The sequence below is a fragment of the Xiphophorus maculatus genome, chromosome 5 (genome assembly GCF_002775205.1).
Source record: "Xiphophorus maculatus strain JP 163 A chromosome 5, X_maculatus-5.0-male, whole genome shotgun sequence".
In the NCBI taxonomy this organism is placed as follows: Eukaryota; Metazoa; Chordata; class Actinopteri; order Cyprinodontiformes; family Poeciliidae; genus Xiphophorus; species Xiphophorus maculatus.
In genome coordinates this window covers 15121337-15138804 of record NC_036447.1, presented here as the reverse complement: position 1 = coordinate 15138804, position 17468 = coordinate 15121337, and the positions used below count along the sequence as shown (strand labels likewise).

Here is a 17468-nt window from a genome sequence, read left to right as displayed (position 1 = left end):
ATGTTTAGATTTAATTCTTTAAACTTTCATGCTTTAAAATAAGAAATAGTCTCATCTATTTTTATGAATCTGCAGGCTGGAAACTTCCTCTTTTTCCAGGAAACCTGCTCTTCCTGTTTAATGACTCTCTGTCTGACTATGATTTCTTATGATTAGATAGAAAAAAGTAAAATTAAAGCAAAGTTTGCATGAGACAAAAACAACACACACAACCAGATTTATTTTATTGACACTTAAGTCTACTGTTGGGCCTAGATATCACTTGAGTGATTCATTTTAAAGATAACTTTATTTATTATTACTGTTAAACTAACTTTATTGACACTTAAGTCTACTGTTGGGCCTTGATGTCACTTGAGTGATTCATTTTAAAGATAACTTTATTTATTATTACTGTTAAACTAAAATCTCCAGCATGGGGAAGTGGGATGAGCTCGGATTTTCTTGACACATCCTACCTAAAGTTTTGGTTCCCAACCAGGATTATCCCCCTAGTTCTTCCTTATAACTTTGAATAATAGCTGCCTTGAGACCTTTCTTAAAATGTCTCATACTTGGACTTTGCTTCAGCTCTTTAGAGAGTTTATTCCAGATTCTCACACCAACCCCCGAAATGCACAATGTTTTCATTGTTGTACGAGCCTTCAAAGTTGTGAAGTTAAGGTTTTCTCTATAGTCATATCCCCCGACTCTATCGGAAAATAATTGTTGAATCTTTTCTGGCAATATTTTATTTCTGACTTTAAACATAATCTGTGCAGTTTGAAACTCTACTAAATCAGTGAATTTCAATAAATAAGAATCTATAAATAGATTGTGGGTATGACAGTAAAAATCAACCTTATGAACTAAGCGAATGGCTCTTTTTTGTAATGTGCATAATGGTTGTAGTAACGTTCTGTAAGTGTTGCCCCAAATTTCCACACAGTAACTTAGGTAAGGTAAAATAAGTGAGCAGTACAGAATGTATAGGGCAGAGGAGTTTAAATATTTTCTAGCATTAGCAAGGACTGCAATACTTCTTACCAATTTAGATTGGACATATCTTATGTGAGGTTTCCAGCAGATCTTGTTTTGGATCAGTACTCCCAAAAACCTAATTTCAGTCACTCTCTCCACAATCATATTATCAATTTGTATTATTAAATCACTCTTCTCTTTACACTTACCGAACAACATAAACTTTGTTTTATCTAAATTTAAATAGTGATCATTAGTTTTATTTGAATGCATTTCTTGATTAAATGTTTATAGATAGTGTTCAGATTTCTGATTTCTTTTGGATTAAAAATTATTTTATGTTATTAATATCTCTGTGTAATACTCACAGCCCTAATCCCGCCTCCTGAGTTTGATGGCTGAAGCTGACGGTTTAAATCAACTCATGATGTGCTTCAGTACAAACACAAAAAATGTCTTAACTCTTACAGTATATATAGTTTTGAGAATAGTATTAGTGCATTTAACTGAGACAATTGACTCTATATTAAATCCATTGTTTCTGTATTTATTTACAGTTTTAATAAATTAATGACACAAGTAAATAATTATTTCATAAACTGTCTGGCATCGCTCCCTCTCCGTAATTGCATTGAGATTCTAATTTCCTTTTTTCTTTTTTTTTTTAAATACACCATAAGTTATTTAGCCTTTTTCATCTGGTCAACACTCCATGATCTACTTTAAATGTCCTGACAGCTTGCCTCTGCAAAAAGACATAGAGCAACAGAAATGTGCAATGAAGAAAGAAAACATGTGGAAATATTAAAACCACTCACAATACCAGATGATGCAGTACTTCATACAGAGTATTTAAAGAGCTTATTAAGCTTTTCCACTAGATTTGATTTCCAGCAATTAACTTCGAGTCCAGACAACACCTTTGAATGCTCAGTTTGTATCTTTTTTTATTTATCAGACTATGATTTTTTTTTTTGTTATACTGAAGGATTTCCATGATTATTTGCTGTTCTTCTGTTATTCCGGAACAAAAAAATAAAAAATATAAATCAGTGCATCTGTAAAGTATTCACAATGCTTCACTTTCCCCAGTTTTGTTATGTTCCAGTTATATTCTAAATTGCATTGCATTAATCTCTTTCCTAGAAATTCTACACACTACATTCTTTGACATAAGTATGTAATATAAGTAGACACATAACTGACACTTTCGATTGACTGAGAAAAAATGAATTATTTTTTCATCTATTTCCTAACATTTCCACCTACGTACAGTTTCCTAAAAGTTATTAAAGAAAAAAGCAAAGACTCAGAATTTCACAGTTGTTCGGTCCACACAAAAACATTCAATTCTGTGAGTGTTTTTGGAAACACACAAAACAAAACACTGTTTTTTGGATCTGACGAATCCAAAAAACACAACACTGTTCTTTGGCTTGACTTTGAAATGCTCAAAAAGTTACATAGAGCACTCTTCTAAAAGATTTTTGGCAATATTCAACTTTTAATTACTCCAACAAGGCTCTTAAACAAGTTTTATTTCAGGAAAATGTTTTTTTGGTGCTTTTTTTCCCCATGTAAAATATAAGAAAAGATATCACTGGTAATTTTTTACAAAATGTTGAGCAGACAGTTTCCTAACAGATTTCATTTCCCAACATCCTGACATTCCAGGGATCTTAAATCCACCCATCTGCATGCGTATAAAAAGCTCTACCAAGCAACACACCATCAGATTTGCCTTGACCTCCTCTGGGACAGATTGTGAAGAGAAGACTGTAATTACAATTTTTTTTTATAATTATTCATTTTGTTTTCTATTTGATGAACAAAACTAAATGCAATCAAAAACAACCATTAATCATCATTAATGATGTATGTGAGAATGTGGCAGTTCTTATAGGTTGTTTTTTATCTTTTTTTACCAGTTATCTGTTATTTCTTACATTGTGTGTGAATTGTGAGACAGTTATTTTTTGTTTTTTAAGCATATGCACTTACTGATGGCACATTTTAAATTTCGTTGTTCTTGTGACAATGACAATAACGATTTATCTCTTGATTTTCCTGTCAGACATTAACTCAGTGCCTTCATGGTACTGTTTTATTTTTACTTATAGTAATCTTAAAATTATTATTTTCTTATTTTGGCAGGTAATCAGTGAAACAATGCTGAAGGTACTATTTGTGCTGGGATGCCTCCTGTGTCTCACTCTGGCTTATTCCGTAAGTGCGATATTTAAAAAGACTGAATCAATGTTTTTTTCGTCGGTGCAGCCACTACAGAAGAATTGTAAATATTTTTTATTATCGTTTTTAACAGGATGACTCGGCATCCAGCCGGGAGGAGCGCTCACCTGGGGGCCCTCATTTTGATAGGGTAAGTTTATTGTACTAATTTCACTGGAGTAGATAAGCACTGTTACTAAACCTGAATTTGTTTCCTGAATCTAAATAAACCTGACCTTGTTTTTTGTTTCAGGGCCATGGTCCTCCTCATGGTAAACCTGGCCGTCCTTGTATACCTGAGGATGTCCTTCAGCAGATTCTTCAGATTCTGCGCACCAGTACCACCACCACCACCACCACTACTGCAACTACCACTGCAGCTCCTACCACTGCAGCTCCTACCACAGCAGCTCCTACCACCACGGTGGCAGCTACAACATAAAGAATGTTTTCTCCCCACTAGATATGTCAAATAACATCTCCTAATTCCTCATGCTGTTTCCTCAATAAAGTACATGTTGAATACACATGGTCTCAATGTGTTTGTGAATGAAAAGTGAGTTAACTGACTTTTTTCACACTTACTGTGCACATTTTTATTGAAGACAAATTTCAAATGCAAGAGACATTACCATAGGCGTAACATTCTAATGGACTGGTGTGGACATGTCCCCACCAACTCTGGCATGAAGGGGACAGTCCCCACCAATATTTCCTGAACCTTTTTTTCTTTATGTGCCTTCATCTATGTAACTCAGCAGCAGCTGCACGTTGTATTCAACGCATTAACAGTCAGGTAATGCTTTTTAAATTTCCTTTGTAAAACGTAAATGGCAAGTCCGCTCAGCGATCTAGTGGATTGGACATCACGTGACTTACTGTGTGCAGGGGCGCTGCCAGGAATCTTGGGCCCCTGACAAAAAGTTTATTTGTGGAAAAAAAAAAATAAATTGTGGAGGGCCCCCTGTTGGTCAGGGGCCCTTAGAATTGTCATAACCTTTCCCCCCTATTCAACGTCCCTGCTCATAACTAGGAAGAAACTGTCTCAGTCAGCCAATCAGATGTCTGGGTTTATAGAAGCAACCCTAATCCCACCTCCTGAGTTTGATGGGTGAATTTGACAGTTTAAATAGATGATGTGCACAGAAACATAAATTTATTAACTCATAAAATAATTCTAGATTTCAGAATAAAATCAGTGCATACAACTGAGACAATTACTTCTACAGTTAATAAATTATTTCTGTAGTAATTTCCAGTTATTTCATAAGTTATCTGGCATCGTTGACTCCCCATATTTGCATAAATATTCTAATTTCATGTATAAATTTGAAATTGTCACGTGAAGTGAAAAAAAAAACAATAAACACATTTTTATTCAAGTTTATTTTTAAATCTCACATCTATTTATATTGGAATCATTCAAATATAGTGAGCAAAATGGGTAGAAAGTTTTACATTTTATGTGGAAGGTGTTTGTCATAGAGTAACTTATTGTTTAATTTTAGTTTTACAGACTCAGCAGCAGAGGGGAATATAAACCCATAACTGGGAAAATTGATGAAATGAAAAGGTCAACTCTGGGTTGGAGAAAGAGAGATGGAGGTTCCTGTGCCTGGTGTTTCACTTCTACACAGTTTTAATTCAGACAGTTTTCTGTTTTGATTCTGTAATATAATAAACGTAAGCTGCCATCCATCCTGAGATAACACTGAAGGAACTTGCCCATGTTCTGCAGAAACACCATTATTTGACTCATGAGTGAAACTGGTTGGATGCTTTTTTTCCTCTTGAATGATATAGTTCTGCTATGATGATCTATTTACAGTTTATAAATAGCTGTAAGACTTCTGTCAGCACTAAACTGTTCTCACAGGTCTTTTCTTGTGCTTTTCCTCCTTCCTGGAGTGTCTTTGTTGTCATTAAGCTCTTGCTTTATTTTGCTTATAAACAGCTGCTGAAAACTCCTGGAATCAACAATTGACATTGCAAGTCTCCCACTTTACTCTGTAGTTCACCCATTCAGGTATATCTATTTTTTTTAATGATTTTTGTATAACAGTGCTGGACAAACATATAGTTGTACATAAACTAATACTTTTGGTACGCATTTAGTCTGATAAAGCCAACTCAAGCTGTAATCGTTGTAAACAGAAAAAGGTTCTGCACAAACTGAGCTCATCACTTGGAGTGTGATGCTTTCTGATGATAAAAATTCTGAATTTTCTGTCAGTTTTGCTTTCTAGCATGAGCTGGGATCACTTGCTGTAACTCAAATGTCTCATCCTGGTTCATTTGTACATCATATCAATAAAAGCTAAATTTTATTTCATTTTCCTAAGTTCCAGATATACATAAGCCTATATCAATATTGATTACTAAAGATAGGTAAAGTACTTCAACATTATTTTGCTATTGCTCTTGCATGTATTGATGGTGAATTGCAAAATATAGCTCTCGCTGGAGCGGTTCGCAGCCGAGTGTGAAGCAGCCGGGAGGAGGATCAGTGCCTCCAAATCCGAGGACATGGTCTTGAGCAGGAAAAGGGTAGAGTGCCTTCTCCTGGTCGGGGGTGGTGTCTTGCCCCAAGTGGAGGAGTTCAAGTATCATGGGATCTTGTTCACGAATGAGGGAAGAAAGGAGATGGAGATCGACAGCCGGATTGTGAGCATCTGCCGTGAAGCTGGCGCTATACCAGTCCGTCGTGGTGAAGAGAGAGCTGAGTCAAAAAGCGGAGCTCTAGATTTACTGGTCGATCTACGTTCCCACTCTCATCTATGGTCATGAGCTTAGGGTCATGACCAAAAGAACGAGATCATGGATACAAGCGGCCAAAATGGGTTTTCTCCGTAGGGTGTCTGGCCTCTCCCTTAGAGATTGGTTGAGAAGCTCAGTCATCCAGGAGGGACTCAGAGTAGAGCCGCTGCTCCTTCACATCGAGAGGAGCCAGTTGAGGTGGCTCGGGCATCTGGTCAGGATGCCTCCTGGACGCCTCCCTAGTGAGGTGTTCCGGGCACGTCCCACCAAGACAAAGCCCCAGGGAAGACCCAGGACATGCTGGAGGGATTATGTCTCTCTGCTGGCCTGGGAACGCCTTGGGATTCCCCCGGAGGAGCTGGAACAAGTGGCTGAGGAGATGGAAATCTGGGCCTCCCTTCTGAAGCTGCTACCCCTGCGACCTGACCCCGGATAAAGCGAAAGAAAATGGATGGATGGATGCAAAATATAATAAAAGACAACATAGCAAACGTTTGCACTGAACATGTTTATTTTTAGTCAAAACTTAGTGAAGAATGATATTTGTCCAATTGTTGAGTGAATAGAAGGCATCTGGTTAAAACAGCAGCCACAGAATCTGAAATGAGACGAAAAAATAATACAGTTATAGATTCTCTGTAAAACTCAACAACTTCCTAAAAACAGACTACGTTAAATATCAATGATTATTTGCAGCAATATTGTCAAAAAACTATTTTTCTGTGTTTGTCACTCACTTGATCATTACTGATTGAGTAGTTGTCGGAGCAGGGCCAGGAGCTGGGTCAGAGTTAATGAAGCTGTAGTTGCTCCTGCAACCGTAGTCGTGGTCGTAGTTTTCTTTAAGGAAATTAAGGGAGATTACAAGTAGCAGAGGATTTTTTCAAAACTGATACAGTAACTTATGCTCAGGTTTAATCTAAAGGTTAGGCAGAGAGGACACTCACCTCTCTGGAGTTAGAACCAGAGCTTGAACGAGCAAAACGCTGTTCTTCCATCTGCAAAGGTTTGACATTACATGCAGTAAACTTTTTCACAATAATAGTAATAATATCTATATACCATATATGCTCATTGATGTCATCTTAAACATGATAATATTATACTTACAGTTTCAGCCACAATGAGGCTCAGGAGGCATCCAAGAATAAGTGCTACCTTCAGCATGGTTGCAGTGATTTTACCTGTTAGAACAGAAGATCAAACTTACTTTCTGAACAACATGTTCAAGAACAAGTTAGTAGAATACAGCATTGAAGAAATTCGCTGTACAAATACCAAAACCATAATCTAAATAAAGCAAGAAGTCATCACACCTTCAGTAGGTTTTCTCAGAGACAAGAGAAGAGGATGTAGTGTTGCTCTTTGGATGTTGAGCTTCTCTTTTATACTTTTACAGGTGCAGAAATGTTGCAAATCTGTGATTGCAATTTCCCTATGCTTCAAGGTGTGGCTGAGAATTAGTGATTTTAAGTTATTCAATTGTGGACAAATATCACTAATAACATTCGGGTTTAACTGCAATTGAGTGTCTAAATAACATTGTGAAAACCTGTTGAAAGAACCAGTGATTACAACAGTTACAGCTTATTGTTGGTGCACCGCAAGACACACAGCAGCTGATTTTCAACATCACTAAGTTTTATGACTGAGGTGTATATTTAAATAGATGTAGAGAGCTTCCTCTGTGGAAACTGTCAGGTTTTTATGAGAATAATAATCATAACACAGAGTGGCTTGTCAAAAAAAAAACATTGTCTTACTCTTTCTTTTGCTTTGTTTATGTGTATAAACACATAAATTTGCTTATTCAGATTTAAAATTCAGCCACTTTGTTGATAAAGTTCATAAGTGATTTTATTTACTTATGTTTTATTGATAAATTATTTTTAGATAGTGGTCAGATTTTTAGATGTCTTACAGATAACTTAACCCAACACCTCATCACAGCTTTTTCATGTTTTTAATATTTGTTTTTAAAAATAATCTGTAATAATTTCAAGATATTTATGAAAATCAAAATACTTTAACACGCCACATCTTCTATTTAAATTAACTTTTAGAATTGTCTCTTTGCATAGATTCCCTGTTAATCATACATTACATCAGGACATTATTATACGTTGATGCAGAACAAATAACTCTGTTCCAAATATGCATCTACTAATGTTTTGCAGGTTTCACATTTTCAGAATAGTTTTTTTTAAGGTTTATAATGTTGAGTTCTACCTTGAAAGTTAATTACTATATAAAATGTCCTTCTACATGTCTGTGTGCAAATCTTTTCACTGGTTAAGTCACAGCATTAACTTATTTCCTAAAACATGACATGACAAGCAGAATGCAGGCTTCACTGGGTGTTGTGAAACAAAACCACTAAGTCACATAATTTGTTTTTAAGAAAATTGTGATATCAAGGTTTTGTAACTTTTTACCAAGGAGTGTCATAACTGGATCACATACTCTCCTGAAACTAAAATTATTATTTTTTTTATCTTACATCTCATGGCTTAACACTTGCAAAGTGAGAAATTATACTAGTGCAACATATTAATTAACTGTAATGATAGTGTCCTCATTGATCCTTTGACTTACGTATAACTGTTTTGGTATTAAGGAGTTAATGTAGATTTCAAAGATTTGATTTACCAATGTATTTGCTCCTACAAAGGTATAAAAGGAAAGATCATTCAGATCAACAACCAACGATCTTCCAAGTCGTTTCTCTTATTTTCTCTTTCTTTAATTAGAATAAATCTGTACTTATTTATTTCTCTGTCAGGAACGATGACTGCAACCATGTTGAAGGTAGTCATTTTTCTTGCATGCCTGCTGAGTCTAATTGTGGCTGTGCCTGTAAGTATAAAATTATTATATTCAATTAAACTAGCAGCGATCTCATCTTTCTTATCATTTTTGTTCTAATAAAGTATAAAGCAGGTGTTAAACCTACAAATTGCGCAGGAGAGTTTTGCATGCTTTGACTCTGTTGGAGTGACTGCTTTCTCTTGCTTACTTTTAACCCATTTCTAATTATCACTGAATGCTTAGAAATAGTATAATATAATAATTCATAAATATTAATAATTATAGTGTTTGTCGGTTATCATGTTATTGTTGCAATAAAGCAGAATATGTTCAACCTACAGATGGAGCATCAGCGCTTTGCCCGTTCTGACTCTGATGAGGTGAGGACTTTCTCTGCTTTACGTTTAAAACAATCTTGAACATAAGTTACTGTATCATCACAGAGAAAAACCTCAGTTGTGTGTGTCCTGATAATCTTCTTGATTTCCTTAAAGACAAGCTCAACTTCTCTCTCGCTGACCAACCTCATCACTCTTCTACAAGCAATTATAGCTGCAACTGCAGCATAAAGCCTGGAATGTTAACAATGACCAGTCAGTGAGTGACCTATTGTTTGAAGTAGTCGATGTTAAACTTGTTTCTGATGAGGTTGTTGAGTTTTATGTGACTATTTCACCTCTTCTCATTTCAGGTTCCAAACCAGCATTTCTGACTAGAAAGGTTTTTCGCTCAACATTCAGGAAAACATTTCGTCCCTCTGCTTGTTGGCATGACAAATAAACCTTAAGAAGGAAAATCCTCTCTGTGCTGTTATTTCTTAATAATCATCCACTCATCCAGTCTGATATGGTGAGCAGAGCTGGTGCTTATCTACAGCAGTCAAGAGGCAGAGTGCGCCCTGTACAGGTCACCATCCATCTCTTAGTAAATCATACATGACAATGTTGTCCTTTTATTGTTACTTCTCACTCCATTTTTAGCACATGTACTCAGTGTATAAGAATTAGTGAAAATCTAATCTAATCTCAACAATCCATCCATCTATCCATCCATCCATCTGACCATTGGGTTTGGAGGTCCAGCTCCTGTCACTGTCATGTTCTTCTGTGTGTTTATTTCGAGTTTTCTGTGTCTCTGTGTCTCCGTGTTGTCCTGTTCTCCCCTTGATTACTCCCAGGTGTTTCTCATTCCCTATTTACCCCCTGTGTCACCTGTGTCTTTGTCGGGTCCTTGTCTAATGTGCGCTCAGTCCTTCGTGTTGTCCACTGGTTTTATCAGTTGCTATCGGCGTTGAGCCCTGGCTTCTGCTCAGTCGTGCTGCCTGATTTTCTGGATTATGTTGGACTGTTTTCACCATTAAAATATAATTTTCCTGCTATACCTGGTTCCATCGCGTCTGCCTCACCACCTCACACCACCTACTCCTGACAGTCACTTTATCAATGATACATATTTGTATCTTCTTCTTAGTGTCTGAACTCAGATCATCGTAAAGATTCCTTGGTTAAACTCAGTACAGATTACCAAATATATTTCTATATGTTAAACAATGAGAGAAGAATGAGAAAGGGATTTTGTTTTACCTTTTGTTTGTTGGAGGTGTGCTGAAGTTATTTGGTGGAATTAGCATATTACTTGTGCCAAATATTACACAAAAACTCAATACAATAGTTTGCCAGAATCCTTGTCTATTGCATCATAAATCCATTTCACAATATATATATAAGTAAATATACATAAATCTTTTTCTAGCACATGTGACCTGAATGCTTATGCTATATTTTGGTTGCCACAACAGACTCAAAATGTCTAGAACTTGCACAAATATAGAAATCCATATGTTTAATGTGATTGGAAACAGGCACACATGGACATGTCTGCAAACTCTGTTCTCAATTATTGGCTAATGTATGCTGGAGTACATTTTAATCACATGGACATGTTTTTCCTTTCTGATTCAAAAAAATTTATACTGTCAATGTAAATCTAAAAGTCAAGACTTAGTTGTGGGGACCACAGGCAAGACTCAGCCATTTGTGGATGGATACTTGCCTTCTCTTGCTCTCTTTTTTTAACAGAAATAGTTAATATATTGCAGATTAGCTTAGTTTTAGTGCTGAAACATGGTGCTTAATTTAGTTAATAACAGTAAAAACACTATTGGACCACTCTTGATGTTCCTTAAAAACAATAAAAAATTAGTAAACAATGTATAAAATGACATGGTACCAGGAAAATATTTCAGCTGGACTAGCAAGTGATTTTCAGAGAAGTGTGGTCTCACTCGTCAGTTGTGCAGTTTAAGAGGCTGCACTTGTGAATTTTTGTTGAGACGATTATTCATGTGGTCAAATGGACAATCAGGGTTTATCAGCCTTTAGTTTGACTCTCTGACAACATAACAGGTTTCCATTCTCAGGAAAAGCTCCTACTGAGAGTTGTTTAGCACCTGGTGCTATTCACTGATACAAACTATGGCAGATGAAAGGAAATATTATGAAACTAAGAAAAAGTTCCCCTTTGGTTCTTCATCTTGTCATCCATTCAGTCACAAACAGGGAGGTTTAAAGTAAATTATTCATGAAAATGTGTTTTACGATTCTCCATATTGTCACCCTCCTAAATAATGGCATAAGTCATTTTTTGACTAAAACATATTTCAGAAAGAAAGAGGGTATTTTTCTCCATTTTTGTCAAAATCACTTCTGGTAAAAAAAAAAAAATCACTAAGGCCATTGTTTTATGAAGGTGACAATATGAATATATTCAGAGGCTGCAAAGAAAGAAAAGAGTTGTCACAGGATGTTTTTTTTCTTTGCTAAACTTTATTGAGCATGATTGATAATCAGTATTTAAAACTGAAAAGAAAAAGAAGATAACTTTCTCAGCAATACATGACAAATTTGCTGATGTTCAAGACTCCATTTTATGTAGTAGTAGCAGCAACTGTTGTTGTAGGTGCTCTTGTAGTTGTAGTTGTTGTAGTTGTGGTAGTGGTGGCAAGAAGCCTGAAAAGCAGGGATAGCAGGGTGGACAAGTTGTTTGTTGAGACCTGTAAGAAAATCATACAGATAGTTAGAAATTTAGCAAAACTGTGCATCAGTTATACAGTAGATGCTGTTAATATGTGGTTTATTATAAAGACAAGAAATATTCTCACCTCATTGGAGTTAGATCTGGAGCGAGCAAATCGCTGGTCCTCCATCTGAAAAAATAATTTATTTGCCTTTGTTTACTTTTCAACAGAAAAAGTAATGTAAAAAAATAATTCATATCCCTCTTAATAAAAAGATCAAATCAAACTCTTTATAATTGCTGATCAACATTTCTATTCTACAATTTTTCTTTTTTCACATTTTTCACTCTAATTCCTAATCTAATCTCTTCACAGATTTTCTGTCATATTGAACTTGGGTTTATTCCTACTCCAAACCATGGATGTTTCTTACAGAGGTAACATTTAAAGATTACTTTAGAACAAACATGTCAGAGGTTTGCAACAAGAAATTACACTTGTATAATGACTGAAATATGAGTTCATGCAGTCTTCAATGCAAAGTAAATGCATGCAAAACTACATATTTAAACTTCTTTGCACATTTTTTAAGTCCACTGAAAAAATTGCTTATAATATTGTCACTTACTGGTGCAGCCACAATGAGGCTCAGGAGGCATCCAAGGATAAGTGCTACCTTCAGCATGGCTGCAGTGATTTCAGCTGTTGGAACATAAATAAAGTCTTTATCAATAAAACAAATTGTTTCTATAGAGTAAAAGAAATGAAGCATAAATTCATATAATCACCGTTTTGTCTGCTTGACTTGATAAGAAGGTTGTTGTGTTGAGCTGAATTTTGGACTCTCTTATATACAGTATCTGGATCAGAGCTGTTGGGAAATTGTCATACTTAAAAATGCAACCTGTTTGTAATGTGTGGTTAGATACAGAAACAACACCTTGACAGCTGTTTGGTGTAATAGTACAATCCAATGTTATTATATATAATCCACAGCAGGTCCAGAAAATTACAACACAAGATTGGTTCATTCTTGGTCACTTAGTGTTGAAACAAATTAGTATGTTGACATCAGACCTTTGGGTTGCATTTAGTGCAGACAACACCTGGTGGAATTTGCATTTGTGCTTGTAGAAATGATCACCAGCAGCCTTCTGCTCCCATTTATTGATAAAGCTTATTAAGATACCAAGCATGATAGCAGGTTTGATCCATATTTTAGGAAAATTAAAAAACAAATTTTTGTCAAATTTCTTCAACTTTATTCAAAAAGACAAAAGATGTATAATAAGATACATTTATTGGCCAACTGATTTATCGACCAGTCGATTTCTGGGCGCCAATTTCATTAATTTTGGGGTATTGTGATTGGCCGATACTTATATGTGAAGCCCATCTTATCTGCTGATCTTCTCTTTGTCAGCAAAGGTTTAAAAATCAGCCTCTGTCTTCTTCTGCTCTGCAGTGAAAGGTGTTATTGACAGACAGAAGCACCAGGTCAGGTCTGAATTTTTTGCAGTTAACAATATTCACCCCACTGTTGCCAACTCAGTGACACAACTAAATAATTACTTCATAAACTGTCTGGCATCGCTCCCTCTCCGTAATTGCATTGAGATTCTAATTTCTGTTTTGTTTTTTTGTTTTTTTAAATACACCATAAGTTATTTAGCCTTTTTCATCTGGTCAACACTCCATGATCTACTTTAAATGTCCTGACAGCTTGCCTCTGCAAAAAGACATAGAGCAACAGAAATGTGCAATGAAGAAAGAAAACATGTGGAAATATTAAAACCACTCACAATACCAGATGATGCAGTACTTAATACAGAGCATTTAAAGAGCTTATTAAGCTTTTCCACTAGATTTGCTTTCCAGCAATTAACCTCGAGTCCAGACAACACCTTTGAATGCTCAGTTTGTATCTTTTTTTATTTATCAGACTATGATTTTTTTAATTTTACTTAAGGATTTCCATGATTATTTGTTGTTCTTCTGTTATTCCGGAACAAAAAATAAATAAATTCAACACAGTGCATCTGTAAAGTATTCACAACGCTAAACTTTTCTAACTTTTTTTATGTTCCAGTTTTATTCTAAATTGCATTTCATTAATTTCTTTCCTAGAAATTCTACACACTACATTCTTTGACATAAGTATGTAATATAAGTAGACACATAACTGACACTTTCGATTGACTGAGAAAAAATGAGGAGGAAAAATAATGTGATTAATAGCAAAAGGTTCTGACAGACATTCAAATACTGAATTATTTGAAAAGAAAAAAAGCAAAGACTCAGAATTTCACAGTTGTTCAGTCCACACAAAAACACTCACAAAATGTGAACCTGAAAAATCTGACGAATCCAAAAAACACAACACTGCTTTTTGGCTTAATTTTCAAATGCTCAAAGAGTTACATCGAGCACTTTTGTAAAAGATTTTTGGCAATATTTAAATTTTTTCCCTTAGTAATTTTTACAAAAAAAAAAAAACAAACTTAAAAGTTTTACCTACTCCAACAAGGCTCTTTAACAAGTTTTATTTCAGCTAAACATTTTTTTGGTGCTTTTTTCCCCCTATAAAATATAAGACACCATATCACTTGTTATTTTTTACGTTTCTCTTAACTCATTTAAAAGATTATTTAATATTTTACTCACTAAACCAGTTACATGTTTTTTAATTTCGTCAGTAGTGCCCAACTCTTTTTTGATCTTCCAAAGCATTCACGTTTCATTATTCTTTCACCTATTTCCTAACATTTCCATCTACGACTTGAAATGTTGAGCAGACAGTTTCCTAACAGATTTCATTTCCCAACATCCTGACATTCCAGGGATCTTAAATCCACCCATCTGCATGCGTATAAAAAGCTCTACCAAGCAACACACCATCAGATTTGCCTTGACCTCCTCTGGGACAGATTGTGAAGAGAAGACTGTAATTACAAATTTCTTTTATAATTATTCATTTTGTTTTCTATTTGATTTTTCCTGTCAGACATTAACTCAGTGCCTTCATGGTACGGTTTTATTTTTACTTATAGTAATCTTAAAATTGTTATTATTTTCTTATTTTGGCAGGTAATCAGTGAAACAATGCTGAAGGTACTATTTGTGCTGGGATGCCTCCTGTGTCTCACTCTGGCTTATTCCGTAAGTGCGATATTTAAAAAGACTGAATCAATGTTCTTTTCGTCGGTGCAGCCACTACAGAAGAATTGTAAATATTTTTTATTATCGTTTTTAACAGGATGACTCGGCATCCAGCCGGGAGGAGCGCTCACCTGGGGGCCCTCATTTTGATGTGGTAAGTTTATTGTACTAATTTTACTGGTGTAGATAAGCACTGTTACTAAACCTGAATTTGTTTCCTGAATCTGAATAAACCTGACCTTGATTTTTGTTTCAGGGCCATGGTCCTCCTCATGGTAAACCTGGCCGTCCTTGTATACCTGAGGATGTCCTTCAGCAGATTCTTCAGATTCTGCGCACCAGTACCACCACCAACACCACCACTACTGCAACTACCACTGCAGCTCCTACCACAGCAGCTCCTACCACCACGGTGGCAGCTACAACATAAAGAATGTTCTCTCCCCACTAGATATGTCAAATAACATCTCCTAATTCCTCATGCTGTTTCCTCAATAAAGTACAAGTTGAATACACATGGTCTCAATGTGTTTGTGAATGAAAAGTGAGTTAATTGACTTTTTTCACACCTGCTGTGCACATTTTTATTGAAGACAAATTTCAAATGCAAGAGACATTACATTTATAACTCAGAAGTCAATGAAGTATATGGGTAATGCAGTATATGGAAGTGATGAAAATCAGTAAAACCATTTAGAAATAATTCTGTGTTTAAGTTATCAAGCAATATGCATGGCATTTAGAAAAGAAAAACACATAGAAATCCAGAATAAATTTTTTTTGTGTTGATTTGTTGATATTAATATAAGACTTGTTCATATTTTTCCCCCTCTACATATTTTTCATCTCTTTCTTCTCACAGTCTGAATTAAGAGTGGGTTCAAGAACTTACAACAAAGCAGAGACAGAAATAAGGAACTAGTTGGTGCATTTAAACACAGATAGCTTTACTGTACTTCAGTTTAATGTGCTGTCTGTGTGATATGTGCTATGGAAGCTGAGGTTACCGACTGGGTGGCGTAGCAGGAGGATAAGGGCTCAGCAGAAAACATGGCAGCATAATGGCTGAACAAACTTTTTTGCTGTTTAGTAGAGAAATTTACTCTGCTGAATATGCATTTGTGGTTCACCTCTAAGCTAAAACTGGAATCCACGCTGGAAATAGATGGGATTCTGCTTCAAGATCAGAAGATGTTCCAAATACTGATCTGATGATGAATAGTCAAACTTGAGGTTTAGTTTAGTCTAGTTTAGGTAGAATTTTATTAATCCCTCTGGAAAGTTCCTCTGGGAAATTCAATTTCCAGCAGCAGTAGTATAATTTATCTCAGTATAAATTATATTGTAGAAAAACAGCCCAGTGGTGAATAATAAAACTTGTCCCATTATGCTATGGGAATGCTTTTCTTCACCAGGGCCAAGGAAGCGGGTCATCTTTACTTGTAAAATATTTTGAAAACTGTCTATTGTCTTTCTTTCTCTTCACCATCATGTTCTGCGTGTGTTGGTAAGTTCAATAAAATCATAATAAATTAAATTAAAGTAACTACCTATGGCATAATAACGTTCAAGAAAAAGTCCAAGGAGTTTATATACAGTACAGACCAAAAGTTTGGACACACCTTCTAATTCAATGGGTTTTCTTTATTTTCATGACTATTTATAAGGCAAGAAATCCCACTTATTAACCTGACAGGGCACACCTATGAAGTGAAAACCATTTCAGGTGACGACCTCTTGAAGCTCATCAAGAAAATGCAGAGTGTGTGCAAAGCAGTAATCACAGCAAAAGGTTGCTACTTTGAAGAAACTAGAATATAAGGGGTATTTTCTGTTGTTTTACACTTTTTTGTTTAGTGCATATTTCCACATGTGTTATTCATAGTTTTGATGCCTTCAGTGTGAATCTACAATGTCAATAGTCATGAAAATAAAGGAAACTCATTGAATTAAAAGGTGTGTCCAAACTTTTGGTCTGTACTGTATATTTGCAAGGCACTTTATTTTTTCCACGTTGTTTTGTTCTTGTTTCTGAAGAAGTTTGCTCAGGAATAAAATGAAATAACATAAATGTCTTTTATCATGTAATGTGTACCGTATTTTCCACACTATAAGGCGCACCACATTATAAGGCGCACCTTCAATGAATGGCCTATTTTAAAACGTTTTTCATATATAAGGCGCACTGCATTATAAGGCGCATAGAATAGACTCTAGGGTAGAGGCTGGGGTTACGTTATGGATCCATTAGATGGAACTGCGCTAAAGGGAATGTCAACAAAATAGTCAGATAGGTCAGTCAAACTTTATTAATAGATTACAAACCAGCGTTCTGAAATCTCCGTTCACTCCCAAAATGAATAAACAGCTGTTTTATTATTTTCCCCGAGGTAAAGTAAGTGACGTGGTATTTTCGTGACACAGTTTATCTTTTAACAACAGCAAGGTATAACATATAGTGGAGGGGAACTTTTCCTCGATTCAATAAAGGAGGAGGCTGGAATTGACCCCACAGCTTTCCAGTTGAAAGAAAATATTC

At 35.5% G+C, this 17468-nt stretch overlaps 1 protein-coding gene and 2 long non-coding RNA genes across 3 annotated transcripts; 2 read left to right on the top strand and 1 right to left on the bottom strand.

Annotated features, from left to right (window-relative positions):
- Window positions 1–2690: 2690 nt before the first annotated feature.
- On the top strand, window positions 2691–3699 carry LOC111608729 (low-density lipoprotein receptor 1-like). Its single transcript, XM_023334663.1, has 4 exons — window positions 2691–2738; window positions 3115–3186; window positions 3284–3340; window positions 3443–3699. The coding sequence occupies exons 2-4, from the start codon at window positions 3130–3132 to the stop codon at window positions 3629–3631; spliced, it is 303 nt and encodes a 100-aa protein (XP_023190431.1). The 5' UTR covers window positions 2691–2738; window positions 3115–3129; the 3' UTR covers window positions 3632–3699.
- Window positions 3700–6439: 2740 nt separating this feature from the next.
- Window positions 6440–7321, bottom strand: LOC111608720. Its single transcript, XR_002752819.1, has 5 exons — window positions 7263–7321; window positions 7057–7130; window positions 6894–6944; window positions 6684–6786; window positions 6440–6544 (listed from the first exon to the last, which is right to left on the bottom strand). It is a non-coding gene; the product is annotated as an uncharacterized LOC111608720 (long non-coding RNA).
- Window positions 7322–8653: 1332 nt separating this feature from the next.
- On the top strand, window positions 8654–9640 carry LOC111608501. The gene is made up of 4 exons (XR_002752704.1): window positions 8654–8802; window positions 9096–9134; window positions 9249–9351; window positions 9446–9640. It is a non-coding gene; the product is annotated as an uncharacterized LOC111608501 (long non-coding RNA).
- Window positions 9641–17468: the final 7828 nt, after the last annotated feature.